Source organism: Ricinus communis, chromosome 2 (assembly GCF_019578655.1).
Source record: "Ricinus communis isolate WT05 ecotype wild-type chromosome 2, ASM1957865v1, whole genome shotgun sequence".
Classification (NCBI taxonomy): Eukaryota; Viridiplantae; Streptophyta; class Magnoliopsida; order Malpighiales; family Euphorbiaceae; genus Ricinus; species Ricinus communis.
In genome coordinates this window covers 11,452,718-11,471,073 of record NC_063257.1, presented here as the reverse complement: position 1 = coordinate 11,471,073, position 18,356 = coordinate 11,452,718, and the positions used below count along the sequence as shown (strand labels likewise).

The window sequence follows — 18,356 nt, the reverse complement described above, 5'->3', positions numbered from 1 at the left end:
ATATAATTCAGTGGTGGAAGCATTGAGGATATATAGGCAGGAAGCAAGTCTTCCTCAAAATCTTAAGCCTGTAATAAGGGAAAATACAGAATGAAAGTGATTTTCTTTTGTTTGGCCTTTGGATAAGGAGAAAGAAATATTTAGTTTCCATGTATGGTCCATCTAATTTTAATTCTTTTTAGTTTTGTAAAGCTTGAATTCTAGTGTTAATTTTAAAGTAGTCTCATTTGAAGAGAAAATAAAAAGAAAGAATATTTCACACCATTTACATAGAAATGAAAAAGAATTTTTAGTTATATTTCACATGCATAGTATATATATATAATTTAGACTCAAAACATCTTCTAACCATATATTAACATTTACCCATATTTATATCATTTAAATTAATAAATAAACAACAAAAGTAAAGGAAAAAAATAAAAAAATTATGGTAATGAAAGAGGTATAAATGTGTTAACTAGGTCATGTATGAAAGTTTGACCAAAGAATTATATACAAGAAGACAAAGTTTCAAACATGGTTTGCCCCACATTCTTCAACTGCCAACAGATTCCCATGTAAGTATCCTAATCTAATTTTAACCAATAAGCCTTTTTTTTTTTTTTTTTTTGCTTAGCATAAATTAAGGAGAAAAAAAAAACCCTATCTTTTTTTCTTTTTGTAGTTATCCATATTACACTTATTATTTTTGAAAAAAAAGAAGTAATTTTTCAAAAAGCAAAACACCCATTTGACTTTCTTGCTAATTGCCACATTTGCCAAAAAACATTACATATTAGAATCTTTCCATGCACTCCTTGAACATGGACTTCCCTTGTATGATCTCCTTAACTATGGTAATTTCTTGATTGATACATATTTAAGAAATAGACTTACCTTATATCATCTCCTCAAGATATGGAAAGATTTGTTTCTTTCTTTTTTTTTTTTTTTTTTTTTTTTTTTTTTTTTTTTTACATTTGGTTCAGAATAGAGCACTTTGTAAGTGCTTTTGCCCCCTCCTAGACAGAAATTTTTAGAATTCCTGGAGTTACAAAGACAAATGACCCACTAAATTCTAAATCAACTGAGGTGGTATAATTAATACCATAAGCATTTTCTTGTTTGGTTATGATTACTATATACATTGCATGGGCAACCTTTTCATCATTCTAGACCCTAAGTTACTTTAAGCAAGATGTTTGAACATAATATATAGCAAAAACCTAATAATTAAATTTAAAATTTATTACTCAATAACAAACAATACAAAACAATTCTTCAAAGGAAAAGCCTTGATTTGCGGTTTGGTGATAAAACCTAATTACACTCTCCTATAAAAAAGCCATGTCATAGTTGAATTAAAGTCATTGCACAAAAAGAACAGAAAACAAAAGCAACATTGTTTCGTTGGTACTAAAAGTACTAAGTTATTACCAACAGAAACAAAAATGAGGGGAGTTTCTCTCTGCCTTGTGTTTTCTGTCTCATTCTTTCTCTTGGGTTTTGTCCAAGCTAGTCCTAATTACAAGGACGCATTGGCAAAATCCATATTGTTCTTCCAAGGTCAGAGGTCAGGGAAGCTCCCCACTTCACAAAAAATTTCTTGGAGGTCTACTTCAGGCCTTTCTGATGGTTTACTTGCCCATGTATGTCACAATTTTATTGCTTCTCAACTTATTTTCTTTTGGTATTAAGATCCATAAAGAAAACCCATTTTAATGGTCATTCCCATTTGCTTGTTATATTCTTTCTTGAAAATAAGGAATGAAATTTAAACTATTTGTCATCTTGGAACAGGTGGATTTAACTGGAGGCTACTATGACGCTGGAGATAATGTGAAATTTAATTTCCCAATGGCCTTCACTACCACAATGCTGTCATGGAGTACTATTGAGTATGGCAAAAGAATGGGCCCTGAACTACAGAATGCAAGGGTAGCAATTCGTTGGGCTACAGACTATCTTCTCAAATGTGCCACAGCCACTCCTGGCAAGCTCTACGTTGGTGTTGGTGACCCCAATGTTGATCACAAGTGCTGGGAGAGGCCAGAGGACATGGACACTGTCCGTTCTGTCTACTCTGTCTCTGCAAGCAATCCGGGTTCTGATGTTGCCGGGGAGACAGCTGCTGCGCTGGCTGCTGCTTCTATGGTGTTCCGAAAAGCTGATCCGAAATACTCAAAGTTGCTGTTAGCTACTGCTAAGAAGGTTATGCAATTTGCATTGCAATATCAGGGTGCCTATAGTGATTCCCTTGGCCCAGCTGCTTGCCCATTTTATTGCTCATATTCTGGTTACAAGGTAAGATCGAGTATTCCTCCATAAATTAGTGACCCGGAGTGTCTGTTTCATAGCGCAGGAAAATCCTGAAACTGTAATGGATTTTTCAGGACGAGCTATTGTGGGGGGCAGCTTGGCTATTCAGGGCAACAAATCAAGTGTACTATTACAATATGTTGAAATCTTTGGGAGCTGATGATCAGCCTGACCTTTTCAGCTGGGACAACAAGTATGCTGGTGCTCATGTACTCTTGTCTAGAGTAAGTCCAAACATTTATTTTTCACCTGGCCTTATTTTTTCAATGGAAATTGTTTTCTCTTCAATTGAAAATGTCATTTTCCCCTGCAGCGAGCTATACTCAACAATGACAAAAATTTTGAGCAATACAAAGTAGAAGCTGAAAATTTCATGTGCCGGATTTTACCCAACTCCCCCTTTACAACTACAAAATACACACAAGGTAAAAGAACAAAAACAACCTTTAACAGAAATTTTATACTTAGTTTAATTTTAGTATTATGGAAGATAATATCATACTGTTGAAATGCAGGAGGATTAATGTACAAGCTACCACAAAGTAATCTTCAATATGTAACATCCATAACATTCTTGCTCACCACTTATGCCAAGTACATGAAAGCAACAAGGCATACTTTCAACTGTGGCAATCTCTTAGTTACTCCGAATTCTCTCTTATATGTTGCAAAAAGACAGGCAAGTTGCTTTATTTTGCTCTTTATTGCTCTATACTTTATACTATATAAATAACTTTGTTAATTGGTTTGACCTGTAATTTTATAGGTGGACTACATACTAGGGGTGAACCCAATACAAATGTCATACATGGTGGGATTTGGGCCACACTTTCCAAAAAGAATTCACCACAGGGGATCTTCATTGCCATCACTTTCAAGTCACCCACAAGCTATTGGTTGTGATGGAGGCTTTCAACCCTTCTTTTATTCACCAAATCCTAACCCTAACATCCTGGTCGGAGCCATCGTTGGTGGCCCGAATGATAGTGATGGTTTTCCAGATGATCGATCTGATTATAGTCATTCGGAACCTGCTACTTATATCAATGCTGCCATAGTTGGTCCTTTGGCATACTTTGCTGGAACCAGTAGGGGCTAAAATGGGATTACTTTGCTAGTTACTATGTACATATTTATCTATGCTTTGTCCCAAAGATGGGATTATGTCACCCAATGGTGCACTAGATTACTTGTTTTATTACTATCTTTAACTCTGTATCCATAGGAATTTAGAATTTCAACTTATAAATGTACTGAATTCTAATTCTGTTGGAGTTCAGATTAAATGTAGAAAAAGGGAGATGACTACCTCTCATTGTGTAGTCTAAAGCCTGAATACATTTCTTGAAAATCTAAGTGAGGATTTTCCTATTTCTGATTATTTTGAGTATTATTTGAGTTGTGATTTTGCTGAGTATTCCAATTAACAATCCATTTAAACAATTTTAAAAATAACACTTATTGATGATAACTCCACAATTATATTATTTGAGGTTGTAATATCAGCTTAGATTCAATTTTTTTTCCAAACCTCATAATTCTTATGAGGTTAGTACAGTATTGAGTTAAACATGTAGTGGGTTAAAAAGAAAAGGTACCCAAATTGATTAGTTAAGATCATCTTCAACAACTTGTACTATAAACAAAATGACATTATAATACATTACAAGAATTTGATAGAGATCGTTAATCTTCCCTTGGGGGAAAAAGATGTAGATTTCCATTACTAGATGCCAAAATCAGCATAAATTTCAGAGGCACAAGAAGTGATTGACAGAGTTGCTTGGTTATCAAATGTTAGATTGCATAACTGAACAAGGGTAAATAGAAAATCATAGCTACAGCAATACGATTAAACCTTATTATTGAGGCTTACTTGGGAATTATCCAAATCATTCCCATTTGCTGCCTGTCCACACTGCATATGAATTGGCTGATTGCTTTACCAAACCTTTACACCCTGCTTTTTCCACTTCCATTTCCAAGCTGGGTATACATTTATATCCTCCAGCTTGAGGGGGGCTAATGCAGCTCTAGGTATTTGTTTATTCTGTTTTCTAGTCAGTTACAAGGAACACACGTAGCAGTAGACTGTTCTTTTAGTTAGTTAAATAGTTAGCTCGGTAAGCTTTCTCTGTACTTGTATATATATAGCATTGTACCTGAAGTCAATTGTTCAATGAGAATCGTTTTTCTTCCATTGGCAAAACTATAACGTTGTATTTCTCAAAATCAACTAAACTCTTAGAACTGGTATAAAATCCTCTAATGGTATCGATTTATCAAAATCAACTAAACTCTTAGAACTGGTACAAACTCCTCTAATGGTATCAATTTATCGAGTTTCATTATATGTTGACAAAATAATAGAAACCTACAAAAAAAAAACAAACTCCTTTTATTCGTAATTGAATTTTTTTAATAAAAATTGGGAGAAATTTATTTGATTTTTACCATTTAATGTAATGATCGATTTTAATATAAAAATTGATTCATAAAATAATGTAAATTTGATTGAATACTTTTTCTTCTGCTTTTTGGAAGATTTTAAGCATAGTTTTTGTTATAAATTTAGTACTATATAAATGTTATTTTGAAGATCGATACATAATTTTTCAAGGATTCTAAACTTCCATTAAAAATGATATCTTTTTGTTATGTTTTGATTATTTCTGTAATTTTTTCTAAAAGATAATCCTCATTTGAGTGGCTACCAAAAGAGAATTTATGATGCATGGGAGTGTTGGAATTAGGACTGTAAATGACTATAAATCTCATTAGCTATTCAAAGTTTGTATCGATAAAAAATTTGTTCAAGGTTGTTTATTAATTTAAATGACCCGAGTTCGAGCTCAATTTCAAGTTTGATAATTTCATCAATATGAGCTCGAGCTTAAAAAAGTTTGGTTCATTAGCTCGCGAATCTGTTCATATATTGGCTTGCGAACTAGCTTGTGAACTGAAGCTCAATTTCAGTTCGTTTATAAACCTCGCGAATATATTAGCAAGCTGGCTCGTTTATAATATTTCTGAACATGCTCATTTATAAGCTTGACAAGCAATCTCATGAGCAAACTCGTTTGTAGGCAGCTCGAGTTTAAAATAATAATAATAATAACAAAACTACAATATTTAAATGAAGCTATTATTATTAATAAGACTATAATAAAAATAATAAATAGTAAATAAATATATTCTATAATAATTTAATAAAATGAGTATTCTTAAATTAGATAGACTTAATTAATAATTAAATCCTGAATTTCACATTTTTTGACAATTATATCCAATTGTTTCAATATTTAAAAATAAATACTTATATTTTCAATTTATTTTCAAAAATAATTTTCAATAAAAAGTTTTAAAATTTTACAATGAGAAAAATGATGTTGCAAGTTAATTCTGTTTACTAACATAAAAATTAGTGAGTCAATAAATTTTTTTGTTATATTTAGATGTAAAATATGTGAAAGAATGCATATCTCTAAGATTTTTAAGTAGTAGACTTCCCACGTCATCTTTTTATCTTGAAATTTACAAATGGTCATTGGAAAGTATTTTTAAAAAAAATTTAAAAAATGGATATTTGTTTTAAGATTTTGAAACAATTGGATAAAATTATTAAAAAGTATAAAGTTTATTATTTAATTTATAATTAGGCGAACTAGATAAAATAAACTTGACCATTATTACAGCTTTTATTTTATTTATGAATTATTTTGTATTATAAAATTTAATTGCATTTTATAACAGTAAAAATATTCTAAATACATCCTCTAATTATACTAATTTAATTAAAATTTATTTATTATTAAAACCTTAATTAGTATATAATAGGTCATGCCTAATTAGGTACTAGTGTAGAAAAATAATTAATTATTATGTCTAAATGAATATAGTCAATAGTATTTGCCATTATTGCAAAATCTTATATATATCTTAATCTTAATACAAAATATTTTCTTTTCAATCTCATGCTCGATTCTCAGATATCTTATATTTGTCCAGTTCAAATTTTGGAGTCAATAGAGTGGAGTGTCGGTGTTGGATCATATGGTTTCTTTGAAAAAAATTTAATTTAATTAAAATTTTGGATTGAATTTACGTGTATATTATAAATGGTAATCAAATTAAAAACTAAACTAAATAAATCAAGATTATTTTTATATAAGTTAATATATTATTATGAAAAACTTTTAGCTGCTTTATTATATTACACTTCGACTATTTTATTTTTTAAAATTTATCTCAAATGTTATAAATATTATTCATTAAAAGGTGAATGCCACTAAAAGAAATTGTGAGGCTGGTTTATATGCTCTTTTAAGTTAACACATACTTGTGATATGTCTACTATGACCATTTTACAATTTCTATACATTGTTGGTCTTTACTTTCATCATTTATATTGTTTTAGTACTATTTTTTTACATGTTTTGTTATATTTTTAGATGTTGATGTTAATTATTTTTGTTGTAAATTTATCTTTTTTTTTTGCTAAATTTGATATTTTTATCATTCCTTGATATATTTTTAGATGTTGTTATTGATTAATTTAATTATTGAAAAATATTTAACGAATCAATTCAAATCGAGCTCGAGCTAGTTATAAATCGAGGTCAAGCTATTCGCAAATCTAATTATTTTCAAACGAGCCAAGCTTGAACTCCATTATAACAACTCAAATCGAATTCCAACCGAGCTCGAGTCTCTGCCAAAATTAAACAAACCAAGCCTAAATTTATTGATACTCAACCTCGACTCAATTCGATTATAGCCCCAGTTGGAATCAAAACCCTACAATGCTAAAAGGTGACAAAAGAAAATGTCATATAACTATGGAGTAAGCTCAATCAAATTAGCTTAGCCTATGTTAATGGAGATGAACCTATTTATAAGCTGAATTTAATTTGAAATAATTCATTTCATTTGAATAAATTTTAAAAACATTTATACTTAACACTTATTATTTGACTCAATAATTAGATATCAGTTGAAATCAACCTCAAAGTATATGCATTTTATTTATTAATTATTTTATTTTCTATCTACTATAGTTATTAATTAAAATTACTCTAAAATATTCTTTAATAATAAATATAACTAGAACTTTCTTTGGTCTTCAAATTAATACATATAAAAAGTAGATAAAAAATAACATATATAATAAATTAATAATAATGAATCTAATTATTAACATTCACTTGCAATATGCATAGAAAAAAATTATTATATATAAAAATACAAAAAAAGAAGGATAGATAAAATTACTGATAGGACCTTGATAATTTCTTAGTTAATTGAGTTAATTTAATTATTTATTAATTTAATAAAAAATAATATTAATAATTTATTGAGTACAAGTCCAACTCTAAAAGTTTAATTCTCTTAGAATTTTTAATTATTAATTATAATTTAATTTAATTATAAAAGTAAAATAATAAAATATAAATTCATTTATAACTTGGACCAATCACAATTTTATTTAAAATTTTTCTTATAAGAATTTAATTACCAATATATTTTTTACATTTACTGTAACGAATTAAGATCATTATTAAAATTAAACAAGTATTAGAAAGCAATAATTATTATTTTAATATAATATAAATATTTATTCTATGTTACGATTTAAATGAAATCAGTTTAATTAAGATAACAAATACGTAATTAAGTGAAATAAAACTACAATTGAAAAATATTAGTTTCAAATTATAAACTAATATTATATATTAATTTATTTCATATTAATTTATAACATTAAGAGTTAATTTTTATTCAAAATTTAATAATTATTATATTTTTATTACGTGAATAATTACGAGTCAAACTATTTATATTTATGTGTATAGTATGCATAAAAAATATTTTCAAATTAAATATTATTTAAAATAAAACTAGTGAAGTATGAGTTTTTTTTTAAAATTTTACCCTTATTTGTTAAATTATTATGAAGTCAAATATTAATAGAGTATGAAAGAAAACAAACCAATAGAGAGAGAAAAGAAATTTATAGAATTTTCTTAATATTTTAATCATATTAAATCATTTTTTACTATATGGCTATTTAATAGATTTTTTTCTTTAATTCTTATGTAATTATCTTATACCACACTTATTGTGGAATGACGGTTGATATGATTAATAATAAACTGCTTACATGTATAAAAAATAAATTGATTAAGAAGTTAATAATCATTAAAAACTTAAATAGTTTTATTGGCTAGGCGATGATGTAAAATGAAATTTTCTATATCATAATGAATAATTTATATTTCATTTGTTAGGTAAAATTAAATTCTAATCCAAGCATAAATAAGTTTAACAAAGACTGAATTTTTATTCGTTAAATTACTACAATCCCTTTAAAGTAATATTTAAATTTTATAAATTAATTCCTCATTTTTAATAATATATTATAGCTTTTTAAATTTAATTTAATATATTATTATCATAATATAATTCGCTAGAAAACTGTCCTGAAAATTAAAATGTAAGTGATAACTCACTAGGATTTCTTTAGCCTTATTAAAATTATTATTATTCTGAGCTATATTAAAATTAATATAATAAATTTATAAAATCTAAAAAATAATATATAAATTTTTTTATATATATTTAAAATAAATTTTAATTTATGATAATTTAATTATAAATTTTGAGAGATTTATATTTAAAGTCATTTATAAAACTTAGCAAAAACCTGTTGTAATTTCATTTCTATTATTTACATTTTTCCCGTTGATATATATATATATATATATATATATATAAATATTATGATAATTTAATTTTAAACGAAAAAGATTGTATTGAAGACTATTTATGAGATTTATGAGAAAAGCACTTGTGACTTTGCTTATAATTTAAATATTGTATTTATGAAATTTACTAAATTTTTAATAACTTAATAAATTTCAAAGCTATATTAAATATATTTTCTTATAAAGAATTTAAATAAATGAAATTATGTGATTTTATTTTGAAAATCTATTATAAAAAATTATCATACTTATTACTTTTTTAAATATAAGGTCAGTTATTTAAATCTTATTATTGTATTTTATTTTATAAAAGTTATTATTATAAAAAAGTAAAATATAGTATAATTTTTATTAAAGTTTTTTTATTCTAATATAATAATAAAACTATAAAAATATCTTCATCTTAATTTTAAAATGAAAAGACCTGTTAATATATTATACGATAATTGAAGAGTAACATATTTCAGAAGTATTTTTTGAATATTTAGAAGTAATATGCTTTTATTAATGAAATATTCATAAAAACTTTAACATTAGTCTAAAAATAGTATATTAAATCAAATTTCAATATGGTCATAATATATTATTAAAAATAGAGAAATTGACTAGTATATTTCATATTACATCAAAAATCATAGTAATGTACTCAATTGAAAAATGCATGCTTGAACACTTGAATATTAATTATTTAATAATTTTGATATTTTAATTTTTAATTTAATTTAACAAATACTTGAATTATATTTTTTAATTTTTTTAAATATTTTAAATTTTAATTTAATTTAATAAATATTTAAACTTCATTTTTTTATAACAACTAAATATTTATGTGCAATATATATAGACATGTTAAATTAAGCCACTAGTTAAAACGTGTTTAAATATCATAAAAAAATTAAAGCTTAATAGCCTAAATAATCCAAACCATTACAAAATTTTATTATTTTGTTCAATTCTTTAAAAATTATCGATTTAGTTTTGATTTAGCAAATTGAGTTGTATGTCAAAATTAAGCAACGCGAAAAGTGACATGGACGCTAATTAAAAAATAAAAAATTCAAATTGATGAGTTCTAATGCCATAGTATTTATACACGTTACTTAATCTTGAATTCTCAAATTGCATTTACGTTACGATTCCTGGTGCTTAATTTTGACCAGCAAGTCAATTTGACTAAAGTTGCACTCAATTGACCAAATCATGACTAAATTGACAATTTTTGAAGAATTGGCTGGAGTATTAAACTACCGCAAAGATTTAAATTTTTTAAATTATTAAGCCAAAAATTAATTAAATGTCTATTAGGTTACATCAAAAATACCGTTAGTGTTACCAAATGATTAAAATTCAGATGTCTAAAAATATATATTTTGTTATTTTATTATATAGAAAAACTATATAATACAAAGGAGCTTCTATTACTTATCAATTAGTTTAATATTCTTATTACATTGGAAGCATGCCTTTCATTAAGCAGGGTATCGCAGGCAAGCGCGGCTTTGGGAGTGTAACTAATGGTTTAGCAAGTGCCAAACTATTCTTAGACTCTCTGAAAGATCAATGCTTGTCTCATTAAGGGGCAGACTCCAACTAAACCCTTGAAGAAGCCTAGCAAATAACATCACAGTCATTGAAGTCCCTAATGTGAAGCCGTCCAACCTCTTCTTCCTGTATTAAATGAAAGCAAGCGCAGATCAGGCTCTGTTAACATCACTTGAGACCCATCATCCTTGAGATGCCGTTCTGGTCTGAACATGTGTGGTTCATTCCAAATCCTGAGATTTCGTCCTAGGCCAACACGAGTAAGACATGGCTGCCTTAATGTAATTGAGCTGTGAGAAATCTGATTCTTGGACTAATCTCTCTTTCCAACAACTCTATCCAGTTCTTTTGTTGCTTTTCAAGAAGCTTCGGCTGGTTCATCATCTCTGCAAGTGCCCATTCTATACACATTTGAAGGATTATCTACAACTGCTAACATTATTTCCTGCAAAAACGGATGAACGAATTTGTATCCTAATCAACATCTGTTTATGATTTCTTACTTTGGAATTAGCCTTGTACTTTCAAGGACTATAAGGGACGGATTGAACCTCTTGCAGGTTAAATTACATCCATTGCCTTTGGTAACAATCTATATATATATATATATATATATATATGTGAAATCAAGTTACAACTCTATACAATAATTTTTCTATGATCTTCAAGTTATTTATTTAAATTGTGATGAATTGAAGAAATTATATGAAAAAAAAATACTAAAAAATAATAATTATATAAATATTAAAAAAATGCATTAGCTATTCTAAAAAGATATATATTAATTAGTATTAAAAGTGTTATTATTTTATACTTAATCATTTTATTACCTTAAATTATTTTTCTCACTCTCTCATCATAAGAATTATTCTAAAATTTTTAATCCACTTCTTAGAATTATAAATCTAATATAATTTTTGTAAAAAATTTCTATAATTTTTCTCTCATTTATTTAATTACTTCAAAGCCTTTTCTTATTCTCTTTCATAAGAATTATATTAAGATTTTTATATTTTTTGTTCGATTTCAAAAAAAACTCTAATTTCATATTTTAATATAAAGATATGTATATATAACTTGTGATTAATAAACCACTACATCCGCATTAGTGTCTAATTCATATAAATACTTTATGGCTAAATACATAAATGGATCTTTGAATTTGTTCTATTTTTGCATTTGGCTCTCCGAACTCAATTTTGATACAATTGAACTTTTCAACTTTACGAGTTGTTATTTTTACCCCTCCACTAACGGTAGTAATAAAAATAATATTCTCACTAGCGGCGTTACTTATAATAGAAGAAATACATAATTAAACTATTGAACTTGTCTTATTTTCGTAATTGACCCCCTAAACTCAAGTTTGATTCAATGGCGCATATGAACTAATAAATGGCGTAGGAAGCCATTTATGTATTTAGTCGTTATTTTATAATTTAAATATTGTTATTTTATTGAAACTTACACGTTCCTAAATGGCGTAAAACATATGGCCATAACGTTTGTGATTGAAGGTTTAAAACTAATAACATGTAAAATTGAGAAGTCCAATTGAATAAAAGTTGAGATCGTGAGACCAATTCTAAAACGAGACAAATTTTCATTTACGTATTTAGCAATATTTTATTCATATAAAATGACTTTCACCCAACGAACGGATGCTAGAATATTTTATTACTATAATCAATTTATTAATGACTATCTTTTATTCATATATTCTACTTTCATCTTCAAATATAATTAAAGTACAAATAAGAAAGTTTAAAAATATTATTTCTAAAATTGTATTACAAAATTTATAATTCTCAAATAATGGAACTTTTAATTTGTAAAATAATTCATAATCATTTACTTATTCTGATTAAAAATTTAATATTTTTCTTATATATTAAAAAGTTCAATTTTAAATTTTTATATAAATTTATATTTATATCTAAATAATTCATTTTTAATAATAATGTAAATATTTATATTAATTTTAATTCATATAAATATTTTATTCATATAAAATGTTCAAAGCATGGGTAGTAGGCTAGTTTGTTACTAAATCTTAATTTCTAACTTCTTTCCAAGAGCTAAATCTTATTTTTGACATGTGTCTTTTTTGGGCACATAAAATTTTTACTTTGACATATGTACTAATTTTTTACACATATGACTAAATTTATATGTAATTTTTGTGATTGTTTCTATTAATTTATTGATTAGTAAGTTAGATTCTTAATTAAATACCGATTCTAAGCCTAAAAAATAACATATTAATAATAAATTAATTTCCTAATAAATAATAATCATTCTAAAAAATAGTATATTAATTGTATTTTAATATTATATTAACTAATAATTAGTTTTCTAATTAGATAATGATTCTAATTCTAAAAAATAATATTTTAAATATTATATTCACTAATAAATTAATTTTTAGTTTTAAAAATAGTAATATTAATTATATTCATAGTATTAATTTATATAATATTGAAACTAATTAATAGATATTTTTAGAATAATTTTTAGTATATATTAATGAAATCTTAAGATATTAAAAAGTTAAGAAGAAAAAAAAATCTAGTTTTTATTATTTTAAAATATGACTAGTAAATATTAAATATTAATAATTAAATTTTATTTATAAATTTAATTTTATAATCGTATAATAATAATTAACGTACGGATAAAAAAACTTGTAACAGCCCTGCCCAAATTGCCCGTAACTATTTAATATTCTATCTTCACTTTCTTGAACCGTGGATTCGAGCAACTCAGAGCTCTAACTGCTTGACTTCTAATCTAATATGTCTTAACATCTTGCATAACACTAATGGAAAAAAAAATAAGGGTGAATAAAACTTTTTAAGAGGATAAACAAATAACAAAAGGAATTAAACAAGGATTGAAATAAACATGTATAATACTATATCATTCTTAAAAACCTTTAGTCTAAAGAAAATATCATTACTATTCTAAATATAAATATTTAATTAAAAACAATCTAGCTGGACAAATAAAATTTTATAAAACTAATTAAAGAAAGAAACACTTCCATATGTATCTAAAACTGCAAATCCTTTTCTGATTTGAAATCAATTAACTACATAATCTTGAATCCATCTGGAAAAATTTTCGCTACTAATTTAAATTACGTTATCATACCAAGGAAAATCAATAACAAATAAAATAAATAATTCAGTCGAAAATAATATATACTCATAGATGTACACTATTAATTCCCGGCAACTTTGGACTCAAAGACATCTCACCTGGCAACTCAAAATACAAATAACTAGTCATACATACGCAGACAATAAGCCCCCAAAAGGCACCACCTAGCACATGCCCCAAAGGCTATGTATATACTAAGCACTGTCCCAAAAACAGTATATTATGTTTACACTCGATATCCAAGATGTGATCTCACAGATCACATAACTGAGTATATACTTATTTATCCAGCTATGTACAACTATAATTACATATAAAGTAAAATAAAAAATACCATTCTCTATTTCCAATTTCTATAGAAAATATCAAGTTGTAAATTACATTTAAAATAACTAATTTCTAGAAAAAATATTCAGCAAATCATAAAGATATAAATACAAATAATATATTATTGAAAAATATGATATTATAAGTTTATCCATTCACCTGGTATGCAGGACCTAGTCAACTGTACCTTCACTTAATTTTCAGCTAATTCCCTCTGGATAGCTATTCGAACGCACAACCCTATAATTTACCCATAAACATATTTTAAAATTAATCTTAAATCTATTTCTAATAATCCTCAACTAACGTCTATTATTCTCTATCTAAAATCTAATTCTAGTCCTAATCTTATTTTAGCATAATCATATTAATTGTCTATCCATTACAATTAATTAATTCTATCGAAAATTCGGCAGCGCTTCCAATATAATATAGACTAAATCTACTTATAAAACCGGTCCACAACCTGCAAGAATATTCACACAACACATCCCACCACAATTTCCATCTGGGACCTCAAAAATAAATTTTATCAATTAAATTTCCCTCTGATCAAGGCAATTTTTATCATTCAGAGCTGTCTAATAATTATTTATATCATTTTTGATATTTTTCAGTACCCGAATTTCTCTTATAATCATTTCCCTCCAAACTGATAAGAAATTAAATTAATAATAACTATTATTATTACTCCCATCTATTTATTTTCTATCATTAATATTTATATATTGACTATTATAATTAACCCTAAGTATTTAAAATTTAATAACTAATTTACCTCACAATTCAAGCATCTTACCCAAACTAATTATTTTTTCTAACCATATTATTTATCATGTAGTTAACATTAATTCTACTGATTTTCTCTAATCATTCATATATAAAGTTTTATTTTATTAATTCTAACATAATATAATTTTCTTTAATTATCATATCATTATTTACTAATAACACACTCAAATTTAATTATAGATTAATCACTTAGTTAGAATCTCAATTAGATATAATCAATTAATTATTACAATTTCTAGCTCTAATTTTATGTTCTATTAAATCATATCCAAGATAACTATTTCAAACTCATAACAATGTCCCTAATTATCTAATATAAATTTCTATTACTTCCTTACCGCCTAATTCTATATATATATATATATTTATGTTAATAGAAAAAATAAACAATAATAATAATTCTTAATGTAAACACTAACCAACATTTATTTTCATATATTATAACTTCTAATTAATAAATCTCAAAATTAGTTTATTAAAAATTTATATTAATAAAGAAACGATGGACAACCAGTATTTTACCTAGACGTGTGCTAAATCAGTCTACTCGACGACTGTCATCTTGAGACTGAAATCAAGGCTCATCATCGCCGGAGGGAGGAGAATCGACGGTCTAAAGTTTCATTCTCAAAAAATTTCTCTCCATTTTCTCACTTCTCGCCGCGTCTCACTACCCCAAACCACCTCTAAAGGATTGGCCTCTTCCTCCTCTTTCTATAGACACCAACCACACCCTCTAATTCCTCCTAAATTATACTCTTACCATTTTTTATCAAATAAAGGAATTTAAGAAAAAGAAAAAGAAAAAAAAGCTGTATCTTCTGCCCGTGGAAGGAGAATAAGATTCTTCTTACTTTCTTCCTTTTTCGTCCCGTATCCTTGTTTGGTCCTTGTATATCTTTTATTATCTTTGGCCATGGTTAATTTCTGTTAGGCCCCTTAAATTTGCTAATCATTTTTAGTCTTACCCCTGATTTATATATTTGGGCTAAATTATAATAAGTAAAAATATGGATTTATTTATTTAGCCTTGCTTTTAATGGTAATATTACTAAAATATCCCTACAGACATATTTAATTACATAAATACCAATCATGAAAATTTCTTATTTAAACCCTATTTTTAAATCAATTCTTCTTTTAGCCCCTTTTTCATAAATAAATATCAATTTAATCACAACACTTTATTAACTTAATTAATCAATTTAGTAGCTGGTTTCAATTAAATCCAAAACCATTTGCTAATTAAAATTTACCATTCCCTAAATAAATTATTTTATAAAAATATATTTATAGCTTCTAAATATAATATTTCATTCATATATTCATATTAAAAGAAAATTTGAGTGTGACATTTATAAAAAATAATTTACCCTTTATATAATTCTCTTAATTAATTATTTAAAGATCAAACTAATTAGATATAGTTTAATAGACCCTTTTATTTTTATCCAGCATTAAAATCATCTTTTAAATCATCCAATTTAAAGAAAACAATAGAAATTTGTTACTCTAATCACATACATTAAGTTTATAAGACTTATAGTTTTATTATCATCATCACAATCCTTATCATCACCATTATTGTTATTATTATTATTATTATTATTATTATTATTATTATTATTATTCCTTCAATACGAGTGTTACAATTCTATTACCCTTTAGAAGCAAGTGAGAAGTTGACAAAAGCCTAATAACTTTTTTAGGTTTGTCAAAGAGGGACTAACTCATACTGTATTAGGTGTCTTAGTACTAGACCCTTGTAAGCTTAATCTTTAGCTGTTAATAGAATCAAATAGTAGAGATAATCTTAAGGTCTAATCTTTAAGGATTGAATGTAGGTCACTATACCGAACCATGATAAATTCTTGATTTGATTTCTATTAATTTGCAATTCATATTATATTTATTTTTGATACATGCTTAATTAGTTGTCTATTACGTTATAAACTTAAGACCATTGATTTAGATATTTAATTATTTTTTTTTTTAAATAAACATCAGACATCAGTTACCTCTCATCCTCTCACTCATATTGCCAATCAAAACATATAAGCTATTGTAGTTGAGATATCGGTTGAAATAGCTGACTTACTATTGTAGGTATCTAATAGTGAGCACTCCAAATTTAGTTAGATATTCGACCAGTGAGCTTCAAGCTCACAATAGAACTCCAACAGATTTTATCTCATAAATAGCATATCAACAAGTAAGGAATCTAAGCCGTGAATTGTTCACTCCCCCTCTTAGATGTCTATTCCGCACTTTCATATATATATATATATATATACCTCTTATCAGCCACCACTTATAGAGGAGATTAAGAAAATTCAGGATAGATGAAAGTTTTAGTGTACCATAGGAAATATGCATATTCAGCCCCAGCCTTTTACTTTTTTTGATAGTTCCCCTTTGCACTTTTATTTTTCCACATTAAGTAATCAGGGTGATACACATAACGAACAAGGTGATCAGCTTTTTCAAGTCTTTTCCCGTAAAACCATTTATATTTTTCCGGAGAGAGAACTTGTGTTCCCAGGACCCTCTTCATTTTCTTCCACTGTTCTCCGAACGGCACAAGAACTGCTGTCAAGTAACCTCTCGTAATGAGTTGGGTGGAGATGGTCAAAGGGCTGCTTGCAAAAACAGCATCCTGAGCATTCAAGATTTCGCGGCTAATCTCAGGTGAAGTAACAGGAATCACATGAACATTTCCAAGACGGATACATGCAATTTCAGTTTTCATTTCTTTCATGAGATTGTGTATCCATTGAAAGGTTGGCTCATTTGTTAGCATTGTCGGCAAGCATCCGACAAGAGGCCAAGGTTTTGGGCCAGGAGGTAGCGGGAGTTGCTTGGCGTTTTGGCTTTTTAGCTTCTGGGATTTTGTCAAGTAAATTAAAGCCACAGCTAAGAGAAGAATTAGGTATGGGAAGCTCAATGAAGTTTTGAGAAAGCCAATGACAATGCTTGCAAAACATAGTGTTGCTTGAAAAGGAGCTAGGATTCTGCAAGAAATTGCAGAGGTATATTCTCCATGATCACAAAACTCTTTACTGAGACTGACATGTTTATAATTTACTGAAAATGGGAAGAAACTTTCGAACTCTGAAGGATGTGCACACATTCCCTCTAACTTTGTCTCCTATTTATAGAGCTTGGAGGACTGCTTTTACCTAGTTTTCTAGAAAGTTTTTTTAACGCATTGATTATTAATTTTTACGGTTTTTTCTTGATTATTTTTAACATTAATAATCTTTTTACTTTTCTATTCTCTTTTATATAACAAAACAAATGAAAGGTTAAAATATTTTAATATTTGGTTTGAATTTGACTCAAATTTGGCCGCTTTTTTAATTTATTTAAATTCGTCCAAAATATCTAAAAATCGAATTAATTTCAATCATCAATAAAATTTCATTGAGCCGAACTTAAATAATAATATATTCGGATGGGTTTTTGTAA

At 26.6% G+C, this 18,356-nt stretch overlaps 1 protein-coding gene and 1 pseudogene across 1 annotated transcript; one reads left to right on the top strand and one right to left on the bottom strand.

Moving 5' to 3' along the window:
• The first annotated feature begins 1,356 nt into the window (after positions 1–1,356).
• Positions 1,357–3,682, top strand: LOC8258951 (endoglucanase 9). The gene is made up of 6 exons (XM_048370550.1): positions 1,357–1,631; positions 1,783–2,286; positions 2,376–2,525; positions 2,615–2,726; positions 2,817–2,980; positions 3,068–3,682. The coding sequence occupies exons 1-6, from the start codon at positions 1,434–1,436 to the stop codon at positions 3,398–3,400; spliced, it is 1,461 nt and encodes a 486-aa protein (XP_048226507.1). The 5' UTR covers positions 1,357–1,433; the 3' UTR covers positions 3,401–3,682.
• Positions 3,683–10,419: 6,737 nt separating this feature from the next.
• On the bottom strand, positions 10,420–18,018 carry LOC125369250 (annotated as a pseudogene).
• Between the last annotated feature and the right edge of the window lie 338 nt (positions 18,019–18,356).